The sequence below is a fragment of the Callorhinus ursinus genome, unplaced genomic scaffold (genome assembly GCF_003265705.2).
Source record: "Callorhinus ursinus isolate GAN/ISIS: 27379988/994484 unplaced genomic scaffold, GSC_fseal_2.0 scaffold48, whole genome shotgun sequence".
NCBI classification, from domain to species: Eukaryota; Metazoa; Chordata; class Mammalia; order Carnivora; family Otariidae; genus Callorhinus; species Callorhinus ursinus.
Window position 1 is genome coordinate 5,213,026 of NW_027397110.1, and position 25,736 is coordinate 5,238,761.

The following is a 25,736-nucleotide window of genomic DNA, read 5'->3' on the forward strand; positions in this document are numbered from 1 at the left end:
TCGGTCTTTATTGATTTCGGTCTTTATTGATTCCTTGTTTTTTTTTGGGTACACGAACACGACAAACACGAATAACGATCCCCATAATCCTTCCACTTGAATCCCACCACTGTGTTCTTTTTGGTGTATTGTCCTCCCTGATTTGTTTTCTGCTGCATGGATGGGGAGGTGGATGGATGGGTGGGTGCACAGACGGCTGGATAGGCCTGCAAATACACAAYGTAAGTATTAGAATGAAAATTAAATTATGCTAGTCACCCTTTCTTTCAGTCATGAAACTACATCAAGGAAAATTTTCCACACCTGTTAATTTAGACAGGCACCTCTGTTTTTAATGTCCGTAGTGTTTTAGAGGCTTGATGAGCCATAGTTTATAAAACCCGTCCTCTATGAATGGCCATTTAAATTGTTTTAACTTTTAAAAATCTTCAAACAGTGCAGGGAATACCCCTACCCATATATGTTTGTTGAGTAGTTCTATAATTCCATTTTGTAAAATTCGAGAAGATTTCAGAGTATTCAGGTACCAGGTTTTCTATACACAAACTAGAACTAATTTCTCTATCATTCCCTTTTATCCATGCCTCTTTGACAAGTGGAAAAAAATTGTTAACTTGTTTTCATTAGACTTACAATTACCAATGAGTTTGAGTAATTTTTCATACATCTCTTGGGTTTTTTAGTTCTTTTTGTGTGAATTACCTGTTTATAACCTTAGTCTATTGTTCTGTTGAGTATTTATCTTATTGATGTGTAAGAGCTACTCGGGCATCATGGTAATTAACCTATAGTTTTTCTCACTCATTTTTCTTTCATTGTGATTTGTGTGTGTGTGTTTTTAACCAAACAAAAAATAAGTATTTATACTGTCAGACCTATCCATTGTTCAAATGATTTGGGGCTGTAGTGTGTTCCTTGGAAAGGACTTCACACACAGAGATTGTACACTATATAATATCCATCTTAATTTTCTTCTGTTGCTCTCATGGTTTTATTATTTTACTTGGCGTACTTTTTACTCTACCTCAGGTTTATCCTAACACAGGATAGCAAGTAGATTCACTTTTTTCTAAAAATGTTCAGCCAATTATTTCAATGCTGTTTATTACCTGGCTCATCATGCTTTTGATTCATTCTGGTCCTACTTTTTATCAGACAGGTGAGGGTGAAAAGGGAACACTGGGTATTTAAATGTACCTCTGGCAACATGAATAAGCAGAAGCTCTTTTGTTTTCATAGAGATCTCATGGAACAATCAACCAGTCAAAAATTCCAAAGGGGAGTGCCTCCACAGCTCTGTTTCATCAGAAGATGTCTGGAAAACCTGTTCCTTAGACGAAATTGAGAGGACCTTTTGCCAAGAGGTAAGAGTGTCTCCCTAACACCAAGGTCCTCTAAAGCATGAACAGAGGAAATTGACAGCTATGAAAAACCATTAGGTCTGAACATTATTTCTAAAATTTGTTTTGATCCTACCTCCACCTCCCCAAACCCTGAGGCCTCCTCCAACTCCTGATGACAGTCCGTCAGTAATAGTAAGGGTGGTGAGAGGCTGATGCTTAAGTACCTCCTCGGTGCTACTCACATACTAAATCTGATAAGAAGTATTCAAGACTTCTATAAGGACATGAGACAACTTTATTGAGTAAAATAAAGGAAAACTTGAATAAATGAAGAGCTCTTTTTTGGTTTTTGGATAGGAAGATTCAGCATTAATATCTGCTCTTCCTATATCTGGATGGAGATATACATACATATATATATATGTATTTTTTTTTCTTTTTGAAAAGTTATAATAAAGAATCTACAGCACCACATAAAAAATAATTTATAGGGGTGACTGGCCAGCTCAGTAGGTAAAGCATGCAACTCTTGATCTCAGGGTTGTGAGTTTGAGCCCCATGCTGGGTGTGGAGATTACTTAAAATCTTAAAAAATAATCTTACAAAGGTATAATATTTAAGACTATATGATACCGTCTTACCCAATTTTTGTTAGGTAACGAATTAATCTTTATATGTGAATTTAGCATATGATATCAGGCATTCCAGTAAAGTCAGTAAAGTGTGGTAGGACTGGGGAGTGGCTCATTCAGTAATTATTATTAGGATAATTCACTAGGCAGCCATTTGGGGGAAGACGCTTGTCACCTTCCATTCCTCACACCAAAATAAATTCTATATGCATCAACTATTTAAATTTAAAAATAATATGGGTGAAAGTTTTTTAATCTTGAAATTGAGACTACCTTTTAAGTGTGATGTAAAGCCCAAAAACCATAAAGAAAAAGATTGGTACATCTGCTTACATTAAAATGAACAGCTTTTGTACAGCAAAACTTTGTGTAACAAATGGGAAACTTGACAAAATATGGGCCACATAAACAAGAGATAAATCGTAACCATTCCAAAGGTACGTAGAACTTTTAACAATGAATATAAAATTTTCAGGAGAAAAATGTCAGAGGAAAAAATTAACAATAGCCAGTGTTGATCAAGGTGTTGGAGAAGTGAGTATATGTAATACTGTGTTGGTAAATTAGTAAAACTTGTTTCTGTTATTGTTGTTAATAAATTTATTGTTTTCATAAAAACAGAACCATTACAAAATGCATTAGCATTACAAAAAAAGTAAGCAATTCTGAAAAGTACAAAGAAGAGAGTATAAATTATTCAAAATCCACTACCCAGAAATAATCAAAGGCAACATTTGGCGAACATAATTCTAGGTCTGTCTTTATTCATATATATAGAAGGATGGCTGCCTCGGTGGGTGGGTGGGTGGATACATGGAAAGAAATGATTTTATAAGAAGAGAATCATGCTCCTTTTCACAAATAAGACATAGTTAATTTAAACGTCTTTGAATTTACCAGAAGTAAAGGAGACATGGCCGCCCTGGTAATTAACCCTCCTGCGGAGCCTTCAGTGTGCCGGGCCCTGTTGGGTGTTCCCCTCCTCAGGCTTCACAGCAGCTCTGTGAGCGAGGCACTGTTATCATCCCGTCTTCCACTTGAGGAAGCTGAGGCATGGAGGGGTTTAATGACCAGCCCAAAATTATACTGCCAGTCAGGACCGGGGCCAAGTTTAAGTTCAAGTTCTTGCCAAGTCCAGCTTCAAGTGAAGCTGAAGATGTATCTGTACTTTGGGTAAATATTTCTTTACCACAAGATATATTAGGTCCCAAAGGGGACTTTGAGACAAGAAAAGAGGTTAAGAAAGCCATTAAGAGTTGCAGAAATTATGGTGTCTTTGAAGGATCTTTCGATTACAGGCAGCGCAGGGCAGGCTCTCACTTCTTCACCCCCCTCCCTCCCACCTCACAAGTTTTGTTGTTTCTGTTTTGTTCTTAGTCAGGGTTTACAACGATACTGATATTTACGTTTCGTTGTGTTCCTATAATTCCCCTAGTTGTTTCGTCTTCAGTTCGTATTTACGTGGATTTAATCCACATCACTACACTCCAGTGCTTACCGTAGTTAATCCCTTTCAGAGTTCATTATTTTGATTTATTTTGGGGCTGGCTGGATTTCATTGTCAAGCAATTTCCTTAAGGAAGGCTCTTGGGTGCTTTGTTCCCTTTGTTTTTTCATATTTGAGACTGTCTGCCTCTGACTGTCCTACTTGAACAGCGTAGCTGGGTGTAATTCTTCCATCTTGCCTTCTCGTCCTCAAAATGGTATAAGCATCATCCCATTGTCCTCCGGCACTGGGTGTTGAGGAGAAAAAGCCTGAGGTCAACGGCTGTTTCTTCCCCTTGTAGGTGATTCCCTTTTTCTACCTGGATGCCTAAAGTTGTGTTTTTTCTTTTGGGGTTTTTTTGGGATCCTTGAAATTAAAAAGCGAAACTGAGCTGTACTTGCATTAAGCGTTTTGTCAAAGTTTCCGGGACCACAGGGTGTTCTTTTGATGGCCAGATCCAGCCCTTCCTTCATTTCCAGAAAGCTTTTCCTGTGTCACTAAAATCTTCCCCCACCTTCCCTCCTTCCCTCTGTCTCCCCTGCGTCGGCCCTTCCCTCAGTGTTATTCCCAGTTACCCTCCCATTGGGTCATCTTGGTCTGTCCTCCAGAGCTGGCACCTGCTCCTGACTTGCTCCATCCAGTACTGTCATTCTCCTCCGCCTTCAGTGAGAGGCTTTTGAGCCATTCCTTTATTACTCCACTGAACTTCAGCCTTGCCTCTTACGCTTGCTGTTTCTAATTTATTAACTCCTATAATGATACAATTTTTGTTTCCTAGCTTCCTCGCTTTGAAATATCCCTTCCCTTTCATTGTTTTGTCATCCTGACTTCAAGCTTTTCTTATAATCAATTCATATTCTTAGTTTCTTTTTATGGCATGAAACCTTTTTGGTGATGTGTTTATATTTGTTTGTATTATGTTTCCTTACAGACTGGGTTCTTTGTTTTTTGCCTGATCTTTCTTTTCTTTCTTTCTTTCTTCCTACAGTTTTCCATTGTCTACATATACACAAATCACACATTCTCTTATGGATGGACATTGAGATCGCTTCTCGTTTTGTGCTAGTCCAAACGATGCCACTGTAAGTGGTTGCGTATGTATCTTTTGGTGCACCTGTGCAAAGGTCTCTCTAGGAATGATGCTTACGACTGGAATTACTTGCCAGGTTGTAGCAGACGTGCTCCTCAGCTTTAATTGGCAGTATCAAACTGCTTTTCAAAAATATCAATTTATACTCCCACCTGAAGCATATGAGAAAGAATTCCTGTCGTTCAGCCTACTCACCAACGCTTGATATTGTTCGACTTTTTTTTTTTTTTTAAGATTTTATGTATTTATTTGAGAGAGAGAGAGAGAGAGCACAAGCCAGGGGAGGAACAAACAGAATCCGCACTGAGCACGGAGCCTGTTGCGAGGCTGGGTCCCACGACCTTGAGATCACAACCTGAACAGAACCCAAGAGTTGGATGTTCAACCAACTGAGCCACCCCGGCGCCCCAATATTGTTACAGTCTCATACAGATAGAATGTCATCTCGGCTATGATTTTAATTTTTATGTGTCATAGCTTTTTACATTTTGCAACCTTTCTTTAGAACATTTTTGGTAAAAATATATTCGTTTTAAACAAATGTTTATTGAGTGGCTGCAGCATGCCAAATTCTGCTTCATTCTAGGTAATTATTAGTAAACAAAACAGACACAATATGCTCTCAAGGAGATTGCACGAACTCACATCAGGGAGAGGGGTGTTAAACGCATTCATAAATGCGACAAATATGGAAAAGGACCTCATTTAGATAGGGGATCAAGGGAACATTTATACACATTAAATGTACAAACAGAAAATTAGCGTACCTTTCTCTGGTCTGTCAGTAACATGATGGCATGCCACACATCATTTAAAAAAAGCATGATGTAGATATAAGTTCTTACAGGAAAAAATATCATGAGATACTGTTAAATGAAAAAAGCACCTGTCACATCAGAATGTATAGCCATGATTGCATTTTCGTAAAGTTGTATGTTTATATGATCATTAGGGGAGTTTCTGCAACACTATATAAAAAAACTGGGTGGAGAGACTTCCAGATATCTTTATGTCCTTCTTTTTACTTTGCTGAATTGCTTGCATTTTTCCCTTTTGTTTCATTGTAAACAGTCACAATGAGAATCCCTTAAAGGTTTATACATATCACCAAGATACTATGTCTGTTTCACTCCCTGCTCTTTTCCTAAAATCTCTTGATTATGTCAAAAACATTCTCCTAGAAAAAAACCTCAATGGAAACCAATGTCATCAAGATATCAAAAGTGGATGTCATTAATCCAGTTAATACACTGAGACCGTACTCCACATCTGGCTCTGGCTTTTCTCTGTGAACCCACTTCCCTGAAAGAGATAGGGGCAGATTTAGCCACATTTTGGGTTAGTTTTGTGCAGCTTTCTAAGAAATTCTTTAAATATTTTTAAAGGTTTTCCCATTAGTTTTCCCACGTTCCTGTGTACCCTATGGAAATTTCAAAGAATTGCTTCTTATTCCTTTGGTGGGTAGAGACTCTGGTGCAAGTATTTCTATGTTCCAACAGGTTGCTTTTTTTTTTTTTTAAAGTCACTTTATATACCAAGTTGGTGGTGATTTTGTTTCTCATTGCAGTTAGCGGGAAAAACTGAATTCAGACAAAGAGGAGAGGGTTGGAAATATCGGAGAATATTGTTATTACTCAATAACAAATAGCAGGAAGACCTTTGGAAATAAAACCAATCTTCCTCGTATTTTTATGAGCCATATAAAAATCAGTGTTAAATTAACCTACTTTACTGAATTTAAGAAGTCCCATAAGCGAGGCTCACTCACCCTGATTCTTTGTGATTCCCCATTTAAAAAAAAAGAATAATTAAAGAAATGTACAAAGTGTACTCTGTTTATGCAGTCTTTATATTAATGATTTTCCTTACTCTAAAGCTACTTCTGTTTTTAATAAAATGTTGCCAGCTTTTTTGTTTGATTGACCTGACTTAATCAGGAGAAACCTAGCATGGGCTCACAGTAGGAATGGCTTGAAAGTATATTAAGAAAGATGTATCAAACTGGCAGATCCACCGAATATTTTTAGCTCTGAAATTTGAGGTGGAGCTATTAGATGTGCTGTTTTTCCCTGAGAAACTTGTCTGCCTTGTCAGTTGAGTAGCTGTGACTGGGGATACTGTTCTGTAGCGAGCTCATCAATTAAACATTTGAAGTTCAGTACATGCCATCGTAACCTTTTTGATCAGTTTTTGGAGGGGAAAATGTGACGAGGTTTTGGTAGAAATAAACTGGTTGAATAGCTCTGTGAAGTGGATTTCTATGAATGCAACATTCGAATTTTCATTCCCTGCAGCTTCCTAAGTCTTATGAACAGGTTGAAAAAGCCCTGAGTGCAGGCGACCCCTCCAAAAGTGGATATGTGTCTTTGAATTACCTAAAGATTGTCTTCGACACCTTTGTATACCGATTACCAAGGAGAATTTTTATCCAGTTAATGAAAAGGTAAGAGTCCCATTGTTTCCTTGGCATTTTTTTTTCCCCAAACGTCAACCATGAGAATAAGGAGTAGCTTTATTTATTTTTTATTAATGTCTTGGACTTTTTTTTTCCTTGAAAATTTCAAACACATGCAAAAGTAAAGAGAATACTGTAATGAATCCACTAACGTACCCACTGCTCAGCTTCAATGTTCAGCTCGTGGTCCATCATTTCATTTCTCTTCCTGATCATTTTTCCATTAACCCCAGATACTTTTTAAAGCTTTTATTTATTTATTTGACAGAGAGAGAGAGCACAAGCAGGGCGAGGGGCGGAGGGAGAGGGAGAAGCTGACTGCCCACAGAGCAGGGAGCCCCATGCAGGGCTCGATCCCAGGACCCCGAGATCATGACCTGAGCTGAAGGCTTAACTGACTGAGCCACCCAGGCGTCCCAACCTCAGATGTTTTTGAAACAAATACCAGATATCATATTTCACTGAAAAGATCTCACTACGTCTTTCTAAAAGATAAGAACACTTTTTAAAAACGTGGTAGAAATACTGGTTTTGCACCTAATAGAATTATCAATAATATTAATAAATATCCAGCCAGGGTTCAAATCTAACTGAATGTGTCAGATTTTCTTTTACAATTTGAATCAGGATCCAAATAAGGTCTGTACATTGCAATCGATTGATTTGCCACAATTCTGTTTTCAGTCTGTAGGGTCTCTCTCCATTTGTGAATTTGTTCCTTTATGATGTATCTATTATGAAGTATTTATTACATGGAACTTCTTACAGCCGACATCTGTCTGATCTACAGTGACATTTGACATGTCCTGCTGTCTCCCACTCCCAACCCCCATCCTCTAAATGGATAGAATTCAGATATATGTTCAGATGGTTTTTTTTTTTTTAAGATTTTATTTATTCATTTGAGACACAGAGATACAGAGAGAGAGAGAGCATAAGCAGGGAGAGAGGCAGAGGGAGAAGCAGGCTCCCCGCCGAGCCAGGAGCCCGATGTGGGGCTCGATCCCAGGACCCTGGGATCATGACCTGAGCCGAAGGCAGACGCTTAACCATCTGAGCCACCCAGGCGCCCCCATGTTCAGGTGTTTTGGCAAGAATACTTCCTGGGTGGTGGCAAGCATGTGTGTGGACTGGTTGTCTTTTTTTTCACGATGTTAGCAGCCATGGTGGGCCTACTTAAATCTGTGTATTCACTGGGGATTATAAAGTGGTGATATTCCACATCTATCATTTCTTCTTTTATTGGTTGGAGTACTTCTGTAATGAAAGCTTCCCTTCTTCAACTGCTTGGTAACAATGAGACACACTTAGTCTAAGAAAGCCAAGATATCCTTGGTTCTTTCCCTTCACTTACCACCTTCCAAAATAATGAATTGGTTCCCAAGCATTCTCCCAAAGTGAGCGATGAGTGATTTTTCTTAAAAAAAAAAACTTACCATAGCTCATGAACGTCCACATATTTGATGGGTTTCAGTCCATCATAAGTCTCACGGATCTTCAGTCTGCGCCGTCTTGGCCGGTGGGGGCCTTTCATGTTGTCTGCCGGGTCCTGTTGGTGCGACCCGGAGAGTCCCTGATAGTCCCTGAGAGCTCGCTTGCTTTCTGATATGCTGCCGGCTCTTCTGGTACATTTCTTGCCCCTGACCTGGAATCACCCATTTCTCCAAGGATCCCTGTTGCCTTTGGAAATGGTACAGGTAGACCAGACTCTGTGTAAGGAATACTGTCTTTAAGGACCTGGTGCTCTGTCCAGGTAACTCAGAGAACCTTGTCTCAGGGGAAGTAGGGTAGAGGCTAACGGAAAGATTGTCTTGTGAAATTCTGGATAATTGGTGGACATCTAGGGTTACCTAGAAAGGAGAGGCAAGAGAGAAGAAGGGAAAAATAGTATTTTATTTATTTATTTATTTATTTATTTATTTATTTATTTATTTATTTATTTTTGAGAGAGAGAGAGCGCACCTGAGTAGGAGGGAGGAGGGGCAGGGAGAGAATCTCAAGCTGGCTTCTAGCATAGAGCCTGACACGGGGCTGACATCATGAGCGGAACTGAAATCGAGAGTCAGACGCTTAACCAGTGGAGCCACCCAGGCACCCTGAGAAAAATAGTATTAAGTGAGGCCAGCTAGATCCATTCTGCACAGGCTCCTCTTTCCTTCTTGACCCTCTGTACATCCAGAGAGGATTACCATGCCATGCTACCATAGCTTCTAGAGTAAAAGGCAAGATTTGGCCCTAGGAGTGAATATTTCCATGGCTCAGAAAACAGCTCTGTTGTTCTATCTATACATGGTGACAATTTTTAGGAAATACTTCATTGGATGACTAAAAGTCATATAGTCATTTCTTTTTATTTTCGAAATTATACAAGTAATAAGAGCAATAATAAAAATAAAAAGCAAAAAGTCACAATCCACCTTATGTAACAAATTTATTGCTTTCACGTTTCCATGATCCGTTAACCTGTATCCACATACATATGTAATTTTTATGTATTTGTAATTAAAGTACATCTACAGCTTTACATTGTGCTTTTCAAATAGGAATGCATATCACAGACATGCATCCTGTTGGCTTCATCATCTTCAAAATTATAATTTTATTTTAAGATTTTATTAGAGAGAGAGAGAGAGAACAGAGGAAGAGAGAGAATTCAAGCAGAGTCCACACTGAGCACAGAGCCCAACGTGGGACTCGATCCCAAGACCCTGAGATCATGACCTGAGTCGAAACCAAGAGTCTGGTGCTCAACTGACTGAGCCACCCAGCCACCCACAAAATTATAATTTTAATGGATGCATATTGAGTTCCCTTTCTCTGCCAGACATTAGGGGAGGTGCTAAGAATGCAGAGATAAATTACAAATAGTCCCACAGCAGTGGGGACCACCAGAATGATGGCAGCTCTGAAGACTATAATTGGCATGCAGAGTGAACTAATAGGACACTCAGGGCAGCCAGGATTGTGCCAATGTGACAACCTGTTCTCACCAGAGACCCAGGGATTTCTGATTTGTGCCGTCTGTTGAATTCACCCAGAGTTCCCAGTGGAACCAGGCACAAGGGACAACAGCAAGGTAAATACCCAAGTACTGGTATCTTGAATTATAAATTAGGTTTGTCTTCTGGAGCACATATCTGCCAATAAAGATTTGTCCTGTCTTCCTGGTCAACTCTTCCCTTTATAATTATGTAGTTACCTTTCTATCCCTCTGGCTTTTATAGCCTGTCTTCTCTGCTACTAAAATACCCATAACAGTTTTCTTTGGATTAGTGTTTGTCTGATATATCTTTTCTCAACCATTTATAGTCACTATTACCACGTTTTAGGTGTGTTTCTTATAAAATGGCATATCTGTAATTAAAAAATTCCAAATGAACATCTTTGCCTTTTTAGTGGTCAAGTGTAGCATGTTCCCAAGTCTTGTGACGGGCATGTTTGGGTTTTTTCCTTCTACTGCTTTATTGTTATCTTTCCGATTTCCTCGGCTCTTTTTCTTTTTCCCTCCTCCACTGTGTTTGGTTCTGTCTGAATTTTCCTTATCATGTGTTTTCCCCTCCACTGTCTTGAGACTTAAATATTTTATTGCTATTGTAGAGGAGGTTACCCTTAAAATTTTAACATGTGTTCTGAACTTGTAAAGCCAAAAGTTCACAATATTTCTACTGTCCTGAAGAAAACAAGCAGCTTCAATGTACATGTTCCTATCGGCTAGTGTTTCGATCCAACCTTGTTCTGATAGTACCTGAATTAGTCTCTGTTATTGGGCTTGTTGGTTTTTTGTTCTGTTTTGTTTTGTCTGCAATCCATGTTTGGTTAGGTTTTCCCGTGTTTACCAGTTTGTCGGCTCACCCCTGCTGCTTCGATCTCACCCCTCACTCAGAATTCAATTTCTTGAAGTATATCCTGTAGTAATCCTTTAAGTGAGGCGCTGTGAGTGGGCGGGGAGGGGGTCAGTCTTTGTTTTCAAAAATGTCTATTTTCCACTTTTTAATGAAGATTGTACAGGGAATATAATTCTTGTCTGAGAGTTATTTTCTCTCAGCACTTTGAAGACATTCTTCCCGGTCTTCTGGCCTCTGCTGTTGCTGTTGAGAGTCTGCTGTCTAATTGCCAGTACTTTCTGGGTGATCTGTTTTTTCTTTTCTCTTTTTCTGGTTGCCTTCAAGATTTTTCTCTTTGTTTTTGTTACTTTACAGTTTCCCTACAATGTGTCTTGCTAGAGATGTCTGTTTATTTAACCTCCCCAGACTCATGCTGTCTCACGGTGTGGAGTAGTATTTTTCATGAATTCTAGAACATTCCCTGCTGCTACTCTTTGGGTATTGTCTCCACTCCACTCTTGCTGGCCTTTTCTTCTGGAAGTCTTATTAAATATTTGTTGAACCTCCTCCTTCCACTTCCCTTGTCTCTTAGACTCTCTTGCATTTCCCATGTCTTTATCTGTCTGGACTCCATTCTGACTGTTTTTCTAGAATCTGTTTTGTTTCACTCTTAACTGTGTCCGAACTTCTCCCAGTCTTGCGGTCCCGGGTCTCAGAGCCCCACGTGGGCATTAAACCCCATCCTCTTAGTGCCTGTGGGAGATCCCAGGGCTGCCTTTAGCACAGCCTGCTCTGTCCAGGTCTGATAAACAGCCTGGGCTCTTGTGGGAATAACTCACATTCTCGCTGGCCCATGCTTCCAGCATCTGTGGATTTCCCTTTCTTGATTTCAACTTCCACCGTATGTTTAAAATCATTTTCTTGATATATTTATTCCAGTAGGTTTTTTTTTTTATTTGTTGATATATTTCTGTGATTAGACCAGGAGGTTGGGGAGAGATGCACTGTGTTGCCAGAAATCTTACCTTAATGTGTTCATGCTGGCTGCGAAGTTAGAAAAGTCTCCGGAGAGTAAGCAGAGCTGAGTGGAAGCTTCGAGAGATGAAGAAGAGTCTCCCACATGGGTGGCTAGAGAAAGACGTTCCATCCAGAGGAAGTAAGCAGCATTCCACCAGGGCTGGTGGATGGGGTCATGACCGTTCGTTTGGGCTTTTTAGTTCTCTAGACCAGAATGTTTCTAACCATTTCACTGCTGAGTCTCTGGTTTCTTTAGATTTGCATATGTTTGTTTGTTCATTTATTTGCTCAGCCAGTCCACAGATAGTTTTGGAGCCCTCACTATGTACCAGGCACTGTGCTAGGCGCTAGGGACTCATTGGAGAGGAAGACATGATCCGTGTCCTCAGAGAGTGCTACCTGCTGGTGGGTGAGGCGACAATCCACAGATCCACCTGGGCTGAAAGGAGATGTGCAGTGTGATGGGGGCCATTATGAGAGTGGCAGAGAAGACCTCGGGAATCTTCTCCGCAAAGAGAATGATTTAAATGAGCTTTAAACAGAGACCTGAGACACCAGGGGGAGAGCCCCAGGATGGGCAGCCCTGATGTGCTGTGTTCCGGGGCCTGGCAGAAGCCAGGGTGCAAGAGGGAGCCAGAGGTGGGATAGAGGGCGGGCATGGGCCCGGGAGGGGACTGGGATCGTGGCCATCACCAAGGGGTCAGGGACAGGCTTTGTGTTCAATTCAAGGCCAGAGTGGGAATACTTGTGTGCATTTTTATAACGATCGCCAAATCTGAAAAGATAATAGTGATTTATATCACCGTCAACGTTGTATGAGTGTTCTAGTTTCATATTCCTTCTGGCATTGAATATTAACATTGTTTTAAAATATTGATAGCTTAAGAGGTATAAAACGATGCCTCATTATTGTCTTAATTTATATTTCTTGGAACAGTATTGGGCTTGGACATTTCCGTGAGCCTGTGCGTTAGTCGTATCTCCCCTGATGTGAATCCTCCTCTTGTCCTGACTGGGTAATGCACCCACTGCTGGTGTCTTAAGTCAATTTTATCACCTTTCTAATAATCTTTTATAATTAATTAATTATTAAGAGATAACCCTTTTCTGTCATAAGCAGAGTAGCTTTGTACAGCCGTTCTTCCCAGCTTGCTGCTTCCCTTTCATTCACATGACACCTCATTGTTCTGAAGTTTACATTTTAATATAATCAAATACATTAATCTTCTTTTGGAATGTCTTCTGTTGCTTAATCTATAAATTCATCATTCTTGCCCAGGCTTGATATAAAAACGCTTTTCTAATACACTTGTTTTTCTTATTCTTTGAAAACAAAACACGTTAATTCATCCTGACATAAGGTGGGCATCCAAATTCACATTCTTTTCCCAAATAGATAATCTGTTTTACCGCCACCACTTATTATTCTTTCCCCATTGTTTTTAATGTCTGCTTTGTCATACATTCAGTTTTCTCCATAATTTGGTTTAAGGTGTCCTTCTGTCTGTTCCGTCACTCTACCTCTCTCGTACGTGGACGTTTCTGTACAGTGCTGCCCACACTGTCCCATCAAACTGCCCTGTTGTTTTCTGTCTTACCTCTAGAGAAAACACTGGGTTCCCGGCACTGTCACAGTGATTTCTTGAATTTAGAGGGTGATTGTTGGGAACTTACCACTCATTGTGTCCCCTCCTAGGAAGAGAGAATCTCCTGGATTCTACCATGAAAGCACTGGCCCCGTGAAACAGACATTAGAGGTGGGACTAGTGTCACCCCCAGTGGCAGCGAATGGCACCAGGGGTGGCCTGGCCCCAGGGGAGTGCTGTTTCCTCCCTGCCTTACTCTCCTCTCCAGCCACCCAGGAGGTGGTACAGTGCAGACCAGTGGGAGGGACAGTGTGGGGACAAGGGCACACCTAGTGTTGCCAGAAGTGAGCCCCCGGAACTCCCCTTGACCTGCACTCCCAGCGTCATGGGTCCATGATTGTGCTGGGCAAATTCTCTATGACTTTTGTATCTAAAAAATGATTGAAAAGTTCACTAAAAAAATCTGTACAAGAATGTTCATAGCAGCTCTAGTCATAATTGACCCAAATGGGAATGGGCCCAAGTGTCCTTAAGCAGATGATTGGATAAGCAAACTGGTCCATCTGCACGATGGCTTATTTCTCAGCAGTAGGAGGGAGTGAGTTTTCGGTGCAGACAACATGGATGATTCTGAGAAACATTCGAAAGAACCAGTCTCAAAGGCTGCTACTCTAGGATTCTGTTTATATGACATGCAGGAAAAGGCAAAACAATAGGATCAAAGAAGAGGTCGGTGGTCTCCGGGACTCAGGGTGGGGGAGGCCTGACTCCAGAGGGGCAGCATGGGGAAGGCTGGGGCGTGATGGAGCTGTTCTGCATCCTGTGTGTGGTGGTGGTGATGTGAATCTGTACATGGGTTAAAACTCATAAAAGTCTACACCAAAAGTAAAAAGTTCATTTTAGTGCATCTTAATTTGAGAAATAAAATTTAAAAATACATCCTTTTTAAAAAAAATGGCAGACAACATAGGAAAGAATAAAGCAAGAAGTAAAATAAAATCTAAACCCTCATAATAAAATGGTTGGAGAAATTATTCTTACTACCCAATCCAAGAATGGATAGTATAGGGAGGAAAAAAAAGGCATCTTTTTGAGTTTGTTGTTTTTTAAAAAATACTGAAGATCTAGGGCCTAAATTAAACACCCTAACATCTTGGTAATAAGGCATAAAATCTTGAGCAAAATAATATTTTGGAAACTTTAAAAAGCCATTTTCCATATATATATTTATATTTTGATGTAATGGTAGACTTTAATTGAACAGCTAACTTGACCTTTTATTGCTAACATGCTGTGCTTTTCAATGTTGCATAGCCTTTTATATAAAGTACATCTGTTAAAAATAAAATTAGTGTTTAAACATGAAGAGTGATGTTTGAGTGAGAGCTGAGGGGATGGCATAAATGGAGTGACTTGCTATGACTTGTGTATTCACCAGAGGTACTTACTCACCCATCATGCAAGCAGGTGCTCACTCAGAAGCATCTCCTGGTGAGAATTGTCCCACTCACCCCAGTTAACATTAGCAACCCAACAGAAGCTATACAAGCAGGAACAATAAGCCATTTAGGCCAAATTACATTAAGTGTAGAAGCAATACCCAGTGGTATGTTTTCAGTTATTGTCCAAACCTCTTTAACCCACATGTCTAGGATCACTTCCATCTGTGTGACATTCTGGAAAAGACAAAACAATAGGAATGGAAGAGAGATCAGTAATTGCCAGGACTAGGGGCAGAGGAGGGTGTGACTCCAGGGGGCAGCACAAGGAAGCTTTTGGGGGTAATGGAGCTGTTCTGTATCCTACCATGGCCGTCTTAACCTCCGACATAACATGGGTCAGGGTTCAGGCAGAAAGCAGATGGACATGAGTTTATTGAAGGACCCTTTACTCATGTGAGGGCAAGATTAAATGAGATCAGTAGATGGGGAAGCGTTTCTCTCTCTTAGGCCTGAAGGGGTAGGAGAGGGGGCAGTTACTGAAAGGAGCAAGACAGATAGCTAAAGGGGAGGTCACCGGAGAGCAGATAAGGTCTAAGGTAGAAGAACATGGCCATGGCCACGTGGCAGCCCAGCAGGGAGGGGGCTGGGGGAATAATTAGCCCACCTTCTCTCCTCTTGCCTTCCAATCCCCTGAGGTACCCAGTCTTCATTTCACAGGATCTCAGTGCTTGATGGTCATCTCTTTATTGGGCTGCCTCAACTGGCTCAAGGCACAGTGCGTCCTGTAGAACAGCACCCTAACCCCTGGGGATTTCCTCTCAGCTGATTGTAGATGAGTCATCAGCAAGCTACCAACCATTCTATCAAGTCTGTTCTGGTGATGGGATATGTGGTGAGACCAGTATGTTCTGTGGATCTGGGGTTATTGCCACACCATCACCACCATCAGATGAGTCCCTTAGTTTACTTCTGTGATGCGCAGGACACCCTGGCAGTGATGCCCAAAGCATTCTGGAGGTCCACAGATGATGGTAAGTGGCAGAAGTGTTTCAGGAAGGCAAGGCAAATTTGTATCTGGAGTATGTATTGAGACAAATTTTGAGACAATGGAGTCTTTGCCAGGTGACTGGGAATCCCACCTGGAGAAAGGAGCCATGAAAGGGCTCAGTGTGGGCCTCTGCCATTTGCAGCCTGGGTACTTAGCTGGGCAGTAGCCAGCTCAGCTTTAGTGATGAGAAGTCCCTGTTTTCAAACCAATGCACAGCGTCCGTTCCTCTCTCCATGACCACTTTTGTGTGGAAGCCCATGACAAACACCAGGTTGCCTGGGCAAAGTGACTGACCAGCACCTTCAGGACAGGTCACCTTTCCTCCAGATAATCTGTGTGGATGCTTACCAGTGGGCACTTACATGGGACATAAATACCTTTATAAGCTGTGCTTCTTTTCTGTGATGAGACAAAAATGTACACTACAGCCTGAGCCTTGCAAATTGTTTCTTACTCAATGCCTCACTCAGAATTGCTGGGTTACCCAAGATCAGCAGAGCAGATCAGAATAGCAGGACAAAATTGTCTCCAAAATCCAGAGACACCCTTCAAGCATATGAATCTTTTTTTTTGTGATGGGCAGCAAAAGGCTAATTAATCGGTCTTTCACTTTAGAGGGACTATTCCAGCATACCTTAGACATGCCTCTGGATCCCTAGAAACTTTATCAGACTGGAAGACCCTTGAAATTCCATGAGATTTATCTTCTCTGCCTTTCTGAGGCCTCTGGGATATTTGTTATTTCATTCTTAGTAGATCCAGTTAATATAATATCATCATGCAATGGACCACTGTGATTGTTGTAGCACACCAGAACAATCCATAGCTACTTGATGGGGCACCTGGGTAGCTCGGTCTGTTGAGCGTCCAACTCTTGATTTTGGCTCAAGTCATGATCTCAAGGTTGTGAGATCAAGGCCCACGTTGGGCTCTGCACTCAGTGTGGAATCTGCTTAAGATTCTCTCTTCATCTCCCTCTGCCCCTTCTCCCTGCTTGCTCACTCTAAATAAATAAATAAATAAATAAATAAATAAATAAATAAATATCTAAAAAAAAAAAAATACCTGTAGGACCCTCTGGGCAAGCCTTGATCAGAGTTCCTTCACATTATAATATGGCAGGAAGCAGAGGAGTTGACATAGTCTTGAGATAAGATTTGGAGGTGTATTAATCTCCCTGCCATGTAAAGGGAAACTGTTGAAAAGGAAATTGAAATGTTAGCATTGATATGTCTAGAGCTACATACCAGATGCTCGGGGCTGTGTTGATTTGCATGTGTGATTGGCATCATCACTTGATTAAATTTGCAATAACCCACAGTCATTTTCAAATATCCAAGTAACTTTTGCATTGGGACACAGTGATTTAGATGGAATATGGTAGAAGTCAACCTCTTGCCCTCGTCTTCAAAGAATTTTGATGCACTCCAGGGAGGTGGTAAGCTTTTTAAATCCTCTGCTAAAGTGTTGAGTTTTCCACTTAGTCCTTCCTATCATTGTAGCCCCTTATTTCATGGCTCAAAAGACAAATGTGAGGATTCTGCAGTGACTAAGAATAATTATTTCCATTATGTATTCTGAGCCTGGAGGAGTAACCACAGGATGAGCCTGTAACCTTACTGGACCCACTACAACATGGACTTGGGCTTCATCTCTTGTCCATAAGCCTCCACTGTGACCCAGCAGACTGTGCTGGCACTTTGGCTCTCCATGGATTATCATTAGTTCAGAGCCACTATCTAATAACCCTGAGTGGCTAGGTATTTCCTTTCCCTTCATGTGTAGTCATTTTAGTAAATGGCTGAAGGATCTTCTGGGCAAGGTTTGAGGGAAGATTCTCAGTATATACATATGGCTATATTGTAGGGTTGTTCCTCAAAGGTATCCAGATTCCCCCTTAATTAAGGGGCTCTGGGTCTGTGGATTGGTTTGGTCTGTGACCTGAGCAACAGGTCATGAATTCCCACTTTAAACGACTCAAGTCAGGCTTCTGCCCATCAGTCCTAGAATTTTCCGTGTATTCTGAAAATATCAGGCAGCACCTTGGTCTTTCCTAAGGACCTTGTGTTCGGTTAGCTAGTGCCAGAAACCCTTGTGAGCTGAAACACCCAGATTATGCTCTAGCTTATTGTGGTGAGTACTCCTAAGGTGTACTCTAGAAGGAAGCTTCCCAACTGCCAACTATGAGGACATCTCATGACTGTTAATATGTTAACTCAACATCATGAATATCTATGAGGGGAATGTGTAGGATGTCGCAAACTTATTTTGTTTGCAGAATGACGCTGCCCTAGATGGTCATATGAGTGATGTGCATAACTCACCTCTGTGTTCCCACTGCCACCAGACCACTTCAGGCCCTCACTTCCTCTCTCCTGGACGCGTAGTTCTGAATTCCCATATCACGGCACCCTGGAATGGGATGATGGATTGTGCAGTGTGGAATGTGCTGCAAGTGATGTGTCATTTACTAATAAAGTTAAAATATGCAAGTGATTTTGTTTTCTGGTAAAGTACAGCGGTCATCCCTGAGTTAATGCCACCTTCAGTTACTTGCATGCCCTTATCTTTGAAGAGAGAAAGGGGCAGTTTACAGCTACCATTGGAGCATGCCCATACCTTGGCAGTATGTGGGGACATTTGTCCAGGACATGGGCAGCAGCAGTGTGGACTGGGACTTGGCAAGCCCCTGGCTATTATTTCCTTTTATACACAAGACAGCTTGAGCCTGTATCGCATGCACTTTGCTCAGTCCAACACCTTCCCTCCTTCCTCCAGAGGTTATTTGGCTTTCTGGTGGAATTTTATTATCTTGGCCCATTTGCCCTGTGGCCTGTTTCTCTTCGGTGACCTGCAAATCTTGACCCTATAGCTGCTGTTCTCTCTGTGGCTTCTGGTGGGGCCCCCATAATCTCCCTTCAGAGGATCCTTAGAAATGCAGTGTTGGTGGGCTTGGGGAAGAGGTTGCTAAAATCATTGAATGTGCTCTTTCTTACCAACACATATTATTAACTCAGAAACAAATAAACCAGTTCTAAATCGTGATGCATGGGGCAAACCTACCCCAGATGAGGCAATCAGGGAAGACTTCTTGGGGAGATGGCATTTAAGATGAGCCCTGCATCAAAACATCAGGCACGCAGAAAGGAAGTCTGCTTTGTCGCACAGATTTAGAGCACACCAGTCATGTTGTATTTGTTGTGGAAGAGCATTCCATGCCAACAGACCCATACAGAGGCCTTCATGGAAGTGGGAGCCTGGTATATTTGAAGATGGGAGGAAGGGAAACAGGTTAGGGGACAGAAGTCAAGAGTTTAATACTGGACATGTTAAGGTTGAGATGCCTGTTAGAAATCCAACTATTGATGTCGAGGCTGTTGGAAGCTCAGAAAAAGAAGTCCAGGCTAGAGAAAGAAATATGGGTATCAGCTTTGTACAGATCAATATAGATGGTATCTAAAGCCAGAGAACAGAGGAGGTTGCCAAGAGAGTGCATAGGGATAGAGAAGAGAAATGAGAGATGGGGGTTGTTAGCATTAGTGACCGGATGGTGGAAGAAGAGTCAGCCAGTGAGGTTGTTTGTTTCCCACACTTGTTACATCCTCCTTTTGTCTCTTACCATCACCATCCCCACCTGTTGCAGGTCTGCCCATCTTTTCCGTTCTGATGACTCTCCTCCTGGCTGAGCCTTCTTGGTCCCTCCAGCTAATGCGATTAGTCTCTCCAACCCTGTTTCTCTTTGCACCTCCTCTGACAGTACCCACTGGTTGAATGGAATCCAGACTGTTTGGAACAATATGACAAATCTGTGTTTTCTTTCCCCTTCTCCATAGATGGAGTTGTGTGCTGGATTCATGGGATGGGAAAGTTGGTTGGGAATGCTAGTAGGCCCCCAACATCAGAATCCAGAGGGAGAGCTGCCTGAGGGGAAAAAAAAAAAAAGAGAGAGAGAGCCCCTGGGACATTTTTAAGACTAAAAGACTCAGCTATATCTTTGTGACCTTTGGATAATGGTCACTCATGTGATTTCTGGCAAAATTGGCACTGATTTTTCAAAAATAATTTCATTCATGTGTTTATTCATGTTGATTATAAAAGCTGTGAAGGCTCAAACTGGAAAATAGGGGAAGCCATGAAGAAAAAATAAATTACCCATCATTGTAATAGCCAGAGATAAACACTACTGATATTTTAGTATATTTCCTTCCAGAATTTCTTTGTGTGCACACATACACACACTCCATGCACACTTAACATCGTTGTGGTCACATATAAATTATGGTCTATTTTCTCACACAGTGTTTTATCAGGAGCATATTTTATGTCTTTGAAAAACCTTTGAAATTAATTTTTAATGGCTACAACATGTTTTGTTAACCCTTGAGTCAAAAGTTTAAACATTTCTAAGGTTTCCATTACATATTGCTCAAATGCACTTCAGGAAGGTGTTAATTTATTCTTATGAGGGCGGCTTGTGAGAGGCTTTTTGCCAGCATTCCACATTGCCACTTCTAGATCCTTGCGAATCTGACAGGTGGAAGCAGAGTTCCTCACTGTTGTTTTGATTTGCAGGTCCTTGGTTGCTGTTGTGCTTGCATGTTTTTCATGTTTAAAAGTTTTATGTACTTTCTCTGTGAATAATTATTCATCCGTGACCTTTGACAATCTTCTATGTTTTAAAAATGTTTTACTCCAGTATAAGTTAGTAAAATAAAATTCATCCTCAAGGGCATAGTTTAATGAGTTTGGCAGTTGTATCTATTTATCTAACCCCTGCCATAGTCAATATACAGAATACTTCCATGACCCTATAATTCTACTCTTGGCCCTTTGTAACCAACCCCTTCCTTCCCTGACCCTCAGCTCCAGCAACCACTGATCGTTTTCTGTTGTTGTCACTATAGTTTTGACTTTTCTAGGTGTTCTCATAAATGGAATCATACAGGATGTACCCTTTTGTGTTTGACTACTTTCTTCACTTACCATGTTTTTTTTTAAAGATTTTATTTATTTATTTGAGAGAGAATGAGAGATAGAGAGCACGAGAGGGAAGAGGGTCAGAGGGAGAAGCAGACTCCCTGCTGAGCAGGGAGCCCGGTGTGGGACTCGATCCCAGGACTCCAGGATCATGACCTGAGCCGAAGGCAGTTGCTTAGCCAACTGAGCCACCCAGGCGCCCTCACTTACCATGTTTTTAAGATTCATCCATCTTGTTGCATATCCCAACATTTCTAATTGCCAAGGAGTATTCTACCATACTTGTTTACCACAATTTGTTAATGCATTCACCAGTTGACAAACATTTGGGTAGTTTTCAGTTTGGGGTCATTACAGAAGATGCTTTATAAACACTTACATATAATTCTTGGTGTGTATACATGTTTCCATTTCTCTTGGGTGAATACCTAGTAATAAAATTGCTGGATTGTAGGTAGGTTTGAGTGTACGTTTAAATTTATAAGACACTGTCAAACTGTTGTCCAAAGTAACTGTACCATTTTGCAGTTCCATCAATAACATGTAAGAATTCCAGATGCTTTACATCCTCATTAATGCTTGATATTGCCAGGCTTCTTAATTTTACCCATCCTAGTAGTGTGCATTTTCCTGATGACTAACAATGTTGAGCCTATTTTCATGCGATTATTGACCATTCATATATATTCTTTTAAAAAGTGTATGTACAGATTATTTGTCCATTTTATTGGACTATTTATTTCCCTATTATTGATTTGCCAGAGTTCTTTATATATCCTAGATATGAGCTCGTTTGCTACATACTTTCACATATTTACTCTCAGTGTGGCTTGCTTTTCTCTTTTCTTAACTCCGTATTTTGAAGTACAAAAGTTTTTAATTTTGATGAAATATGTTTTATCTACTTAAAAATTTGTTATGGGTAATTTTTACAGGAGATCCATTTCTAGTCAATTTTTGTGTATGGTGTGAGGTAAGGGTGGAGATTCACTCTGTTTCTGTCCAGATATCCAGTTGTTCCAGCATCATTTGTTGAAAAGGTTATTATTTCTCTGATGAACAACTTCGCACCTTTGGTGAAAATCGATTGACTATGTAAGTGTGAGTAGGTTTCTGGACTCTAGTCTCTTCCATTAATCTATAGGTTTATTCTCACATTGATACCACACTATCTTGACTAATGTAGCTAAATAGTTAAGTCTTGAAATTAGGTTGTGCAAGTCATCCAGACTTGTTCTTCTCTTTCAAAATTGTTTGACTATTCTAGAGTCTTTACCTTTCTATACCTTTTAGAATCAGTTTCTCAATGTTTAAAAAAAAAAAAAAAGCCTGTTAGGAATTTGATTGTGATTACAGTGGGGAGAATTGCCACTTTAACCATATTCAGTTTTCTATTTCATGGACATGGTATATTTTTCCATTTATTTAGGTGCTTAATTTACATTATATTTAGTAGTCATGTGTCCTTAAGCTCCTTTTGGTTCTGACACTTTCTCAGACTTTCCTTGTTTTTTAATGACCTTGCCAGTTTTGAGGATTATTGGTCAGATATTTTATAGAGTGTCCGTCCCTCAACTGGGATTTGACTGATTAGACTGGGGTAATGTGTTTTTGGAAGACCACAGAGGTAAAGTATCATTCTTGTCACATCGGATCAAGGGTGCATAGTATCAATATGGCTTGTCACCGTTGAGGTTGACCTTGATCATGTGGTTCAAGATAGTGTCCTTTTATTTTCAACCTATATGTGTCTTTATATTAAATGTGCTTTGGGGTGCCTGGGTGGCTCAGTTGGTTAAGCGTCCAGCTCTTGACTTGGGTTCAGGGCATGATCTCCACTAAGTGTGGAGCCTGCTTAAGATTTTCTTTCTCCCTACCCCTCTGTCCCTCTCCCCACCACCACTTGCACATGCACTCTCTCTCTCTCTCTCTCAAAAAAAAAACAACAAAACAAAACAGTAAATTTACCTTTTTTGTGAAAGCATAAATTTGGATCTTTTTTTAAAAATCCAATTGTGTTTAGTCCATTAATCTAAAATGTTTAGTTGATTAATATTTAAAGTAATTATTGATATATTTGGATTTGGGGCTCCCTTTTTTTTTTTTGCTTGTTTGCTCTTTTTCTTCTTTTCAGATAATTGGAATATTTTTTAGAATTCAGTTTTAATTTTCTTATGGTCTTTTAAGCTATACTTCTTTGTATAATTTTTCATGGCGGTTATAGTATACATCTTTACTGCTCCCAGCCTGCATACAATTAACCCTGCACCACTTCACATAAAATGTAGAACCTCTTATTTACTTATTATTATTACTGTTATTACTTTTTTTAGTTATATAAACTATGAATAAATTAAGAAGAGAAAAGGCAAACAAAGTACCCTTTGTATTTTTTCAAATACTTACCATTTCTGATACTTTCTTCATTCTTTTCTGAGGAGTTGAGGTCTCCATCTGCTATCATTTCCCTTCAGCCTGAAGAACTTCCTTTATCAAGCTGTGCTAAAGATGGATTCCCTTAGCTTTCTTTTATTTAGAAATGTCTTAATTTATCCTTCATTTTTGAAGAATTTTTCTTAGATGAAAAGTTCTTGGGTGACTTTTTTTTTTCTTTTAGCACTTCATGATGTTGTTCCACTTCTTTTAGCTTCCATGGTTTTGGATGAGAAGTCATCTGTTAAATTGTTGTTCTCTTGCATGTGATGAGTAATATTTCTCTTGTTGCATTCAAGATTTACTCCTTGAATTTGACTTTGTAATGAGCCTTGGCATGGCCTTTTCCATGTGTATTCTACTTGGTTTTTGTTAAAACATCTTCAATCTGTAAATGGGTATCTTTAATAAAATTTGGGGAAATTTTGGCCTTTCATTCTCTGCTCTCCTTATGTGATTCCAATTGCATGTATGTCAGACTTTTCTCCCTAGTAATGTTCTATTTTCCTGTTTTTTAAAATAGGTTCTATAATTTTATTTTATTTTTTTAATTTTATTTATTTATTTGAGAGAAAGAATGAGAGAGAGAGAAAGAGAGAGCATGAGAGGGGGGAGGGTCAGAGGGAGAAGCAGACTCCCTGCTGATCAGGGAGCCCAATGCAGGACTCGATCCCGGGATTCCAGGATCATGACCTGAGCCGAAGGCAGTCGCTTAACCAACTGAGCCACCCAGGCGCCCATTATTTTTATTTTTTAAAACTTACTCATTTGAGAGAGCACGTGTGTGCTCAACATTTTGACTATTAAATTGTGTTGTGCTCGCTTGGGCAGCACATATACTGAATATTAAATTGTGAAGACTCTAAATTTTGCTGTTATTATTTTTTCAATGAATGTTTTTCTTTTGTTTTAGAGGCAATTATCTTGGTTGGACTCAAACTGCCTATTCTATTTCTTAGGTGGCAGTTCTGATCTTAGTTCAGATCTTTTGTGTTCAGCTAAGCAATTTTGAATAGGTTCTGATCATGTGAGATTCCGAGCCAGTCAAAAATGTGGTAGGGCAGAATTTGGGGATCCCTCTCTGGTTCTTTCTCTTTTAGGATTTCTTCTTTCTCTCTAGGGTTATGGTTCCCCTGGGTTTGGTCTTCTAGTTTTCCAGGACGTACCTTTTTTTTTTTTTAACTGGTGTCCTTGCCACCCGTCATGCTGCAGTGCCTAGCCCCAGGCTGAAAGCATTGAAAATACTCTTCACAGAGCTCCACTACTGTCATCATGGATTTCCTACCAGAGTGTGCCCACTCCTGTTCACTCTGTAGTGCTTTTAGGTAGCTGCTCTTGGTATTATGCCCAGAGCTTATTGTGACTGTCTGCAGGGGGATTGGTCCACTAGGATCTTACTCTGCCATCACTGGAAGAAGAAATCAAGTTTTAGGTTTTTTTACTTAATGTTTTAAGAAAATCACCAATTTGTTATGCATATTTATGATACATAACTTTGCAAGTCTGTTGTTTGGCTCTTAAATTGTTGTTTCAGTATTTCTTGTGTATGGAAATTTTTTATGTTGACGTTATTAACTAGGGAAGTTTATGATTCCCCCTCTTAAATGTTGCTTAAAAACTCATTCTTATTCCCATACCAGGTGAATATGTACCCGGATTTTCCTTTTTTAATGGTGCTAGTGTTTATGTTTCACTTCTTCATCTATTTTGAATTTATTTTAGTATTTCGTATGGAGTGAAGATCTAATTTGATTTTTTTTCCAAGAGAGTAACGTAATTTCCTAAACATAATATATGAAGCTGATTCAACTTTTAATGGTAGGCAATGTGTTTCTATTATAGAAAATTAATTTCTAACTTGCCGGAATTTAAGGTGAAAATAGATAGTATTAACAAACTATCAAAATCGTGGGCAATTGGGGCGCCTGGGTGGCTCAGTTGGTTAAGCGACTGCTTTCGGCTCAGGTCATGATCCTGGAGTCCCGGGATCGAGTCCCACATCAGGCTCCCTGCTCAGCAGGGAGCCTGCTTCTCCCTCTGACCCTCCCCCCTCTCATGTACTCTCTCTCTCTCTCATTCTCACTCTCTCAAATAAATAAATAAATCTTTAAAAAAAAAATCGTGGGCAATTGGGGGAAGGCAGGCTGGGAAAAAACAGGAAACTTTGTTTTGTACGGTGAACAGCAGAGCATTAGACCACTGTCCCAGTGTATCTATTGATGCTGCCTGTATACCTAATGAAAATCAATCAGTCAACCAATGTCTCTCTCACAAACACATACATGGTGCTAAGAGCAGAAGTAGAAGTAATTACCATTTATCAAGCATTTGTTATAATCACAGTCATGATCAAAATCCTGTGCAAATGTTAAATGCTAATAATATTAATCCTTAGTGATAAGT

General features: G+C 40.2%; 1 protein-coding gene across 7 annotated transcripts in view; it reads left to right on the top strand.

The window, feature by feature from the left end:
- EFCAB6 (EF-hand calcium binding domain 6) overlaps positions 1-25,736 on the top strand; it is a 219,833-nt gene that overhangs the window by 66,029 nt on the left and 128,068 nt on the right. For all 7 annotated transcript variants that reach the window (XM_025882318.2, XM_073882664.1, XM_073882663.1 and 4 more), the window contains 2 exons: positions 1,240-1,364; positions 6,846-6,994. In XM_025882318.2, coding sequence (XP_025738103.2) covers positions 1,240-1,364; positions 6,846-6,994 — 274 coding nt within the window. The remainder of the gene's footprint in view (positions 1-1,239; positions 1,365-6,845; positions 6,995-25,736) is intronic.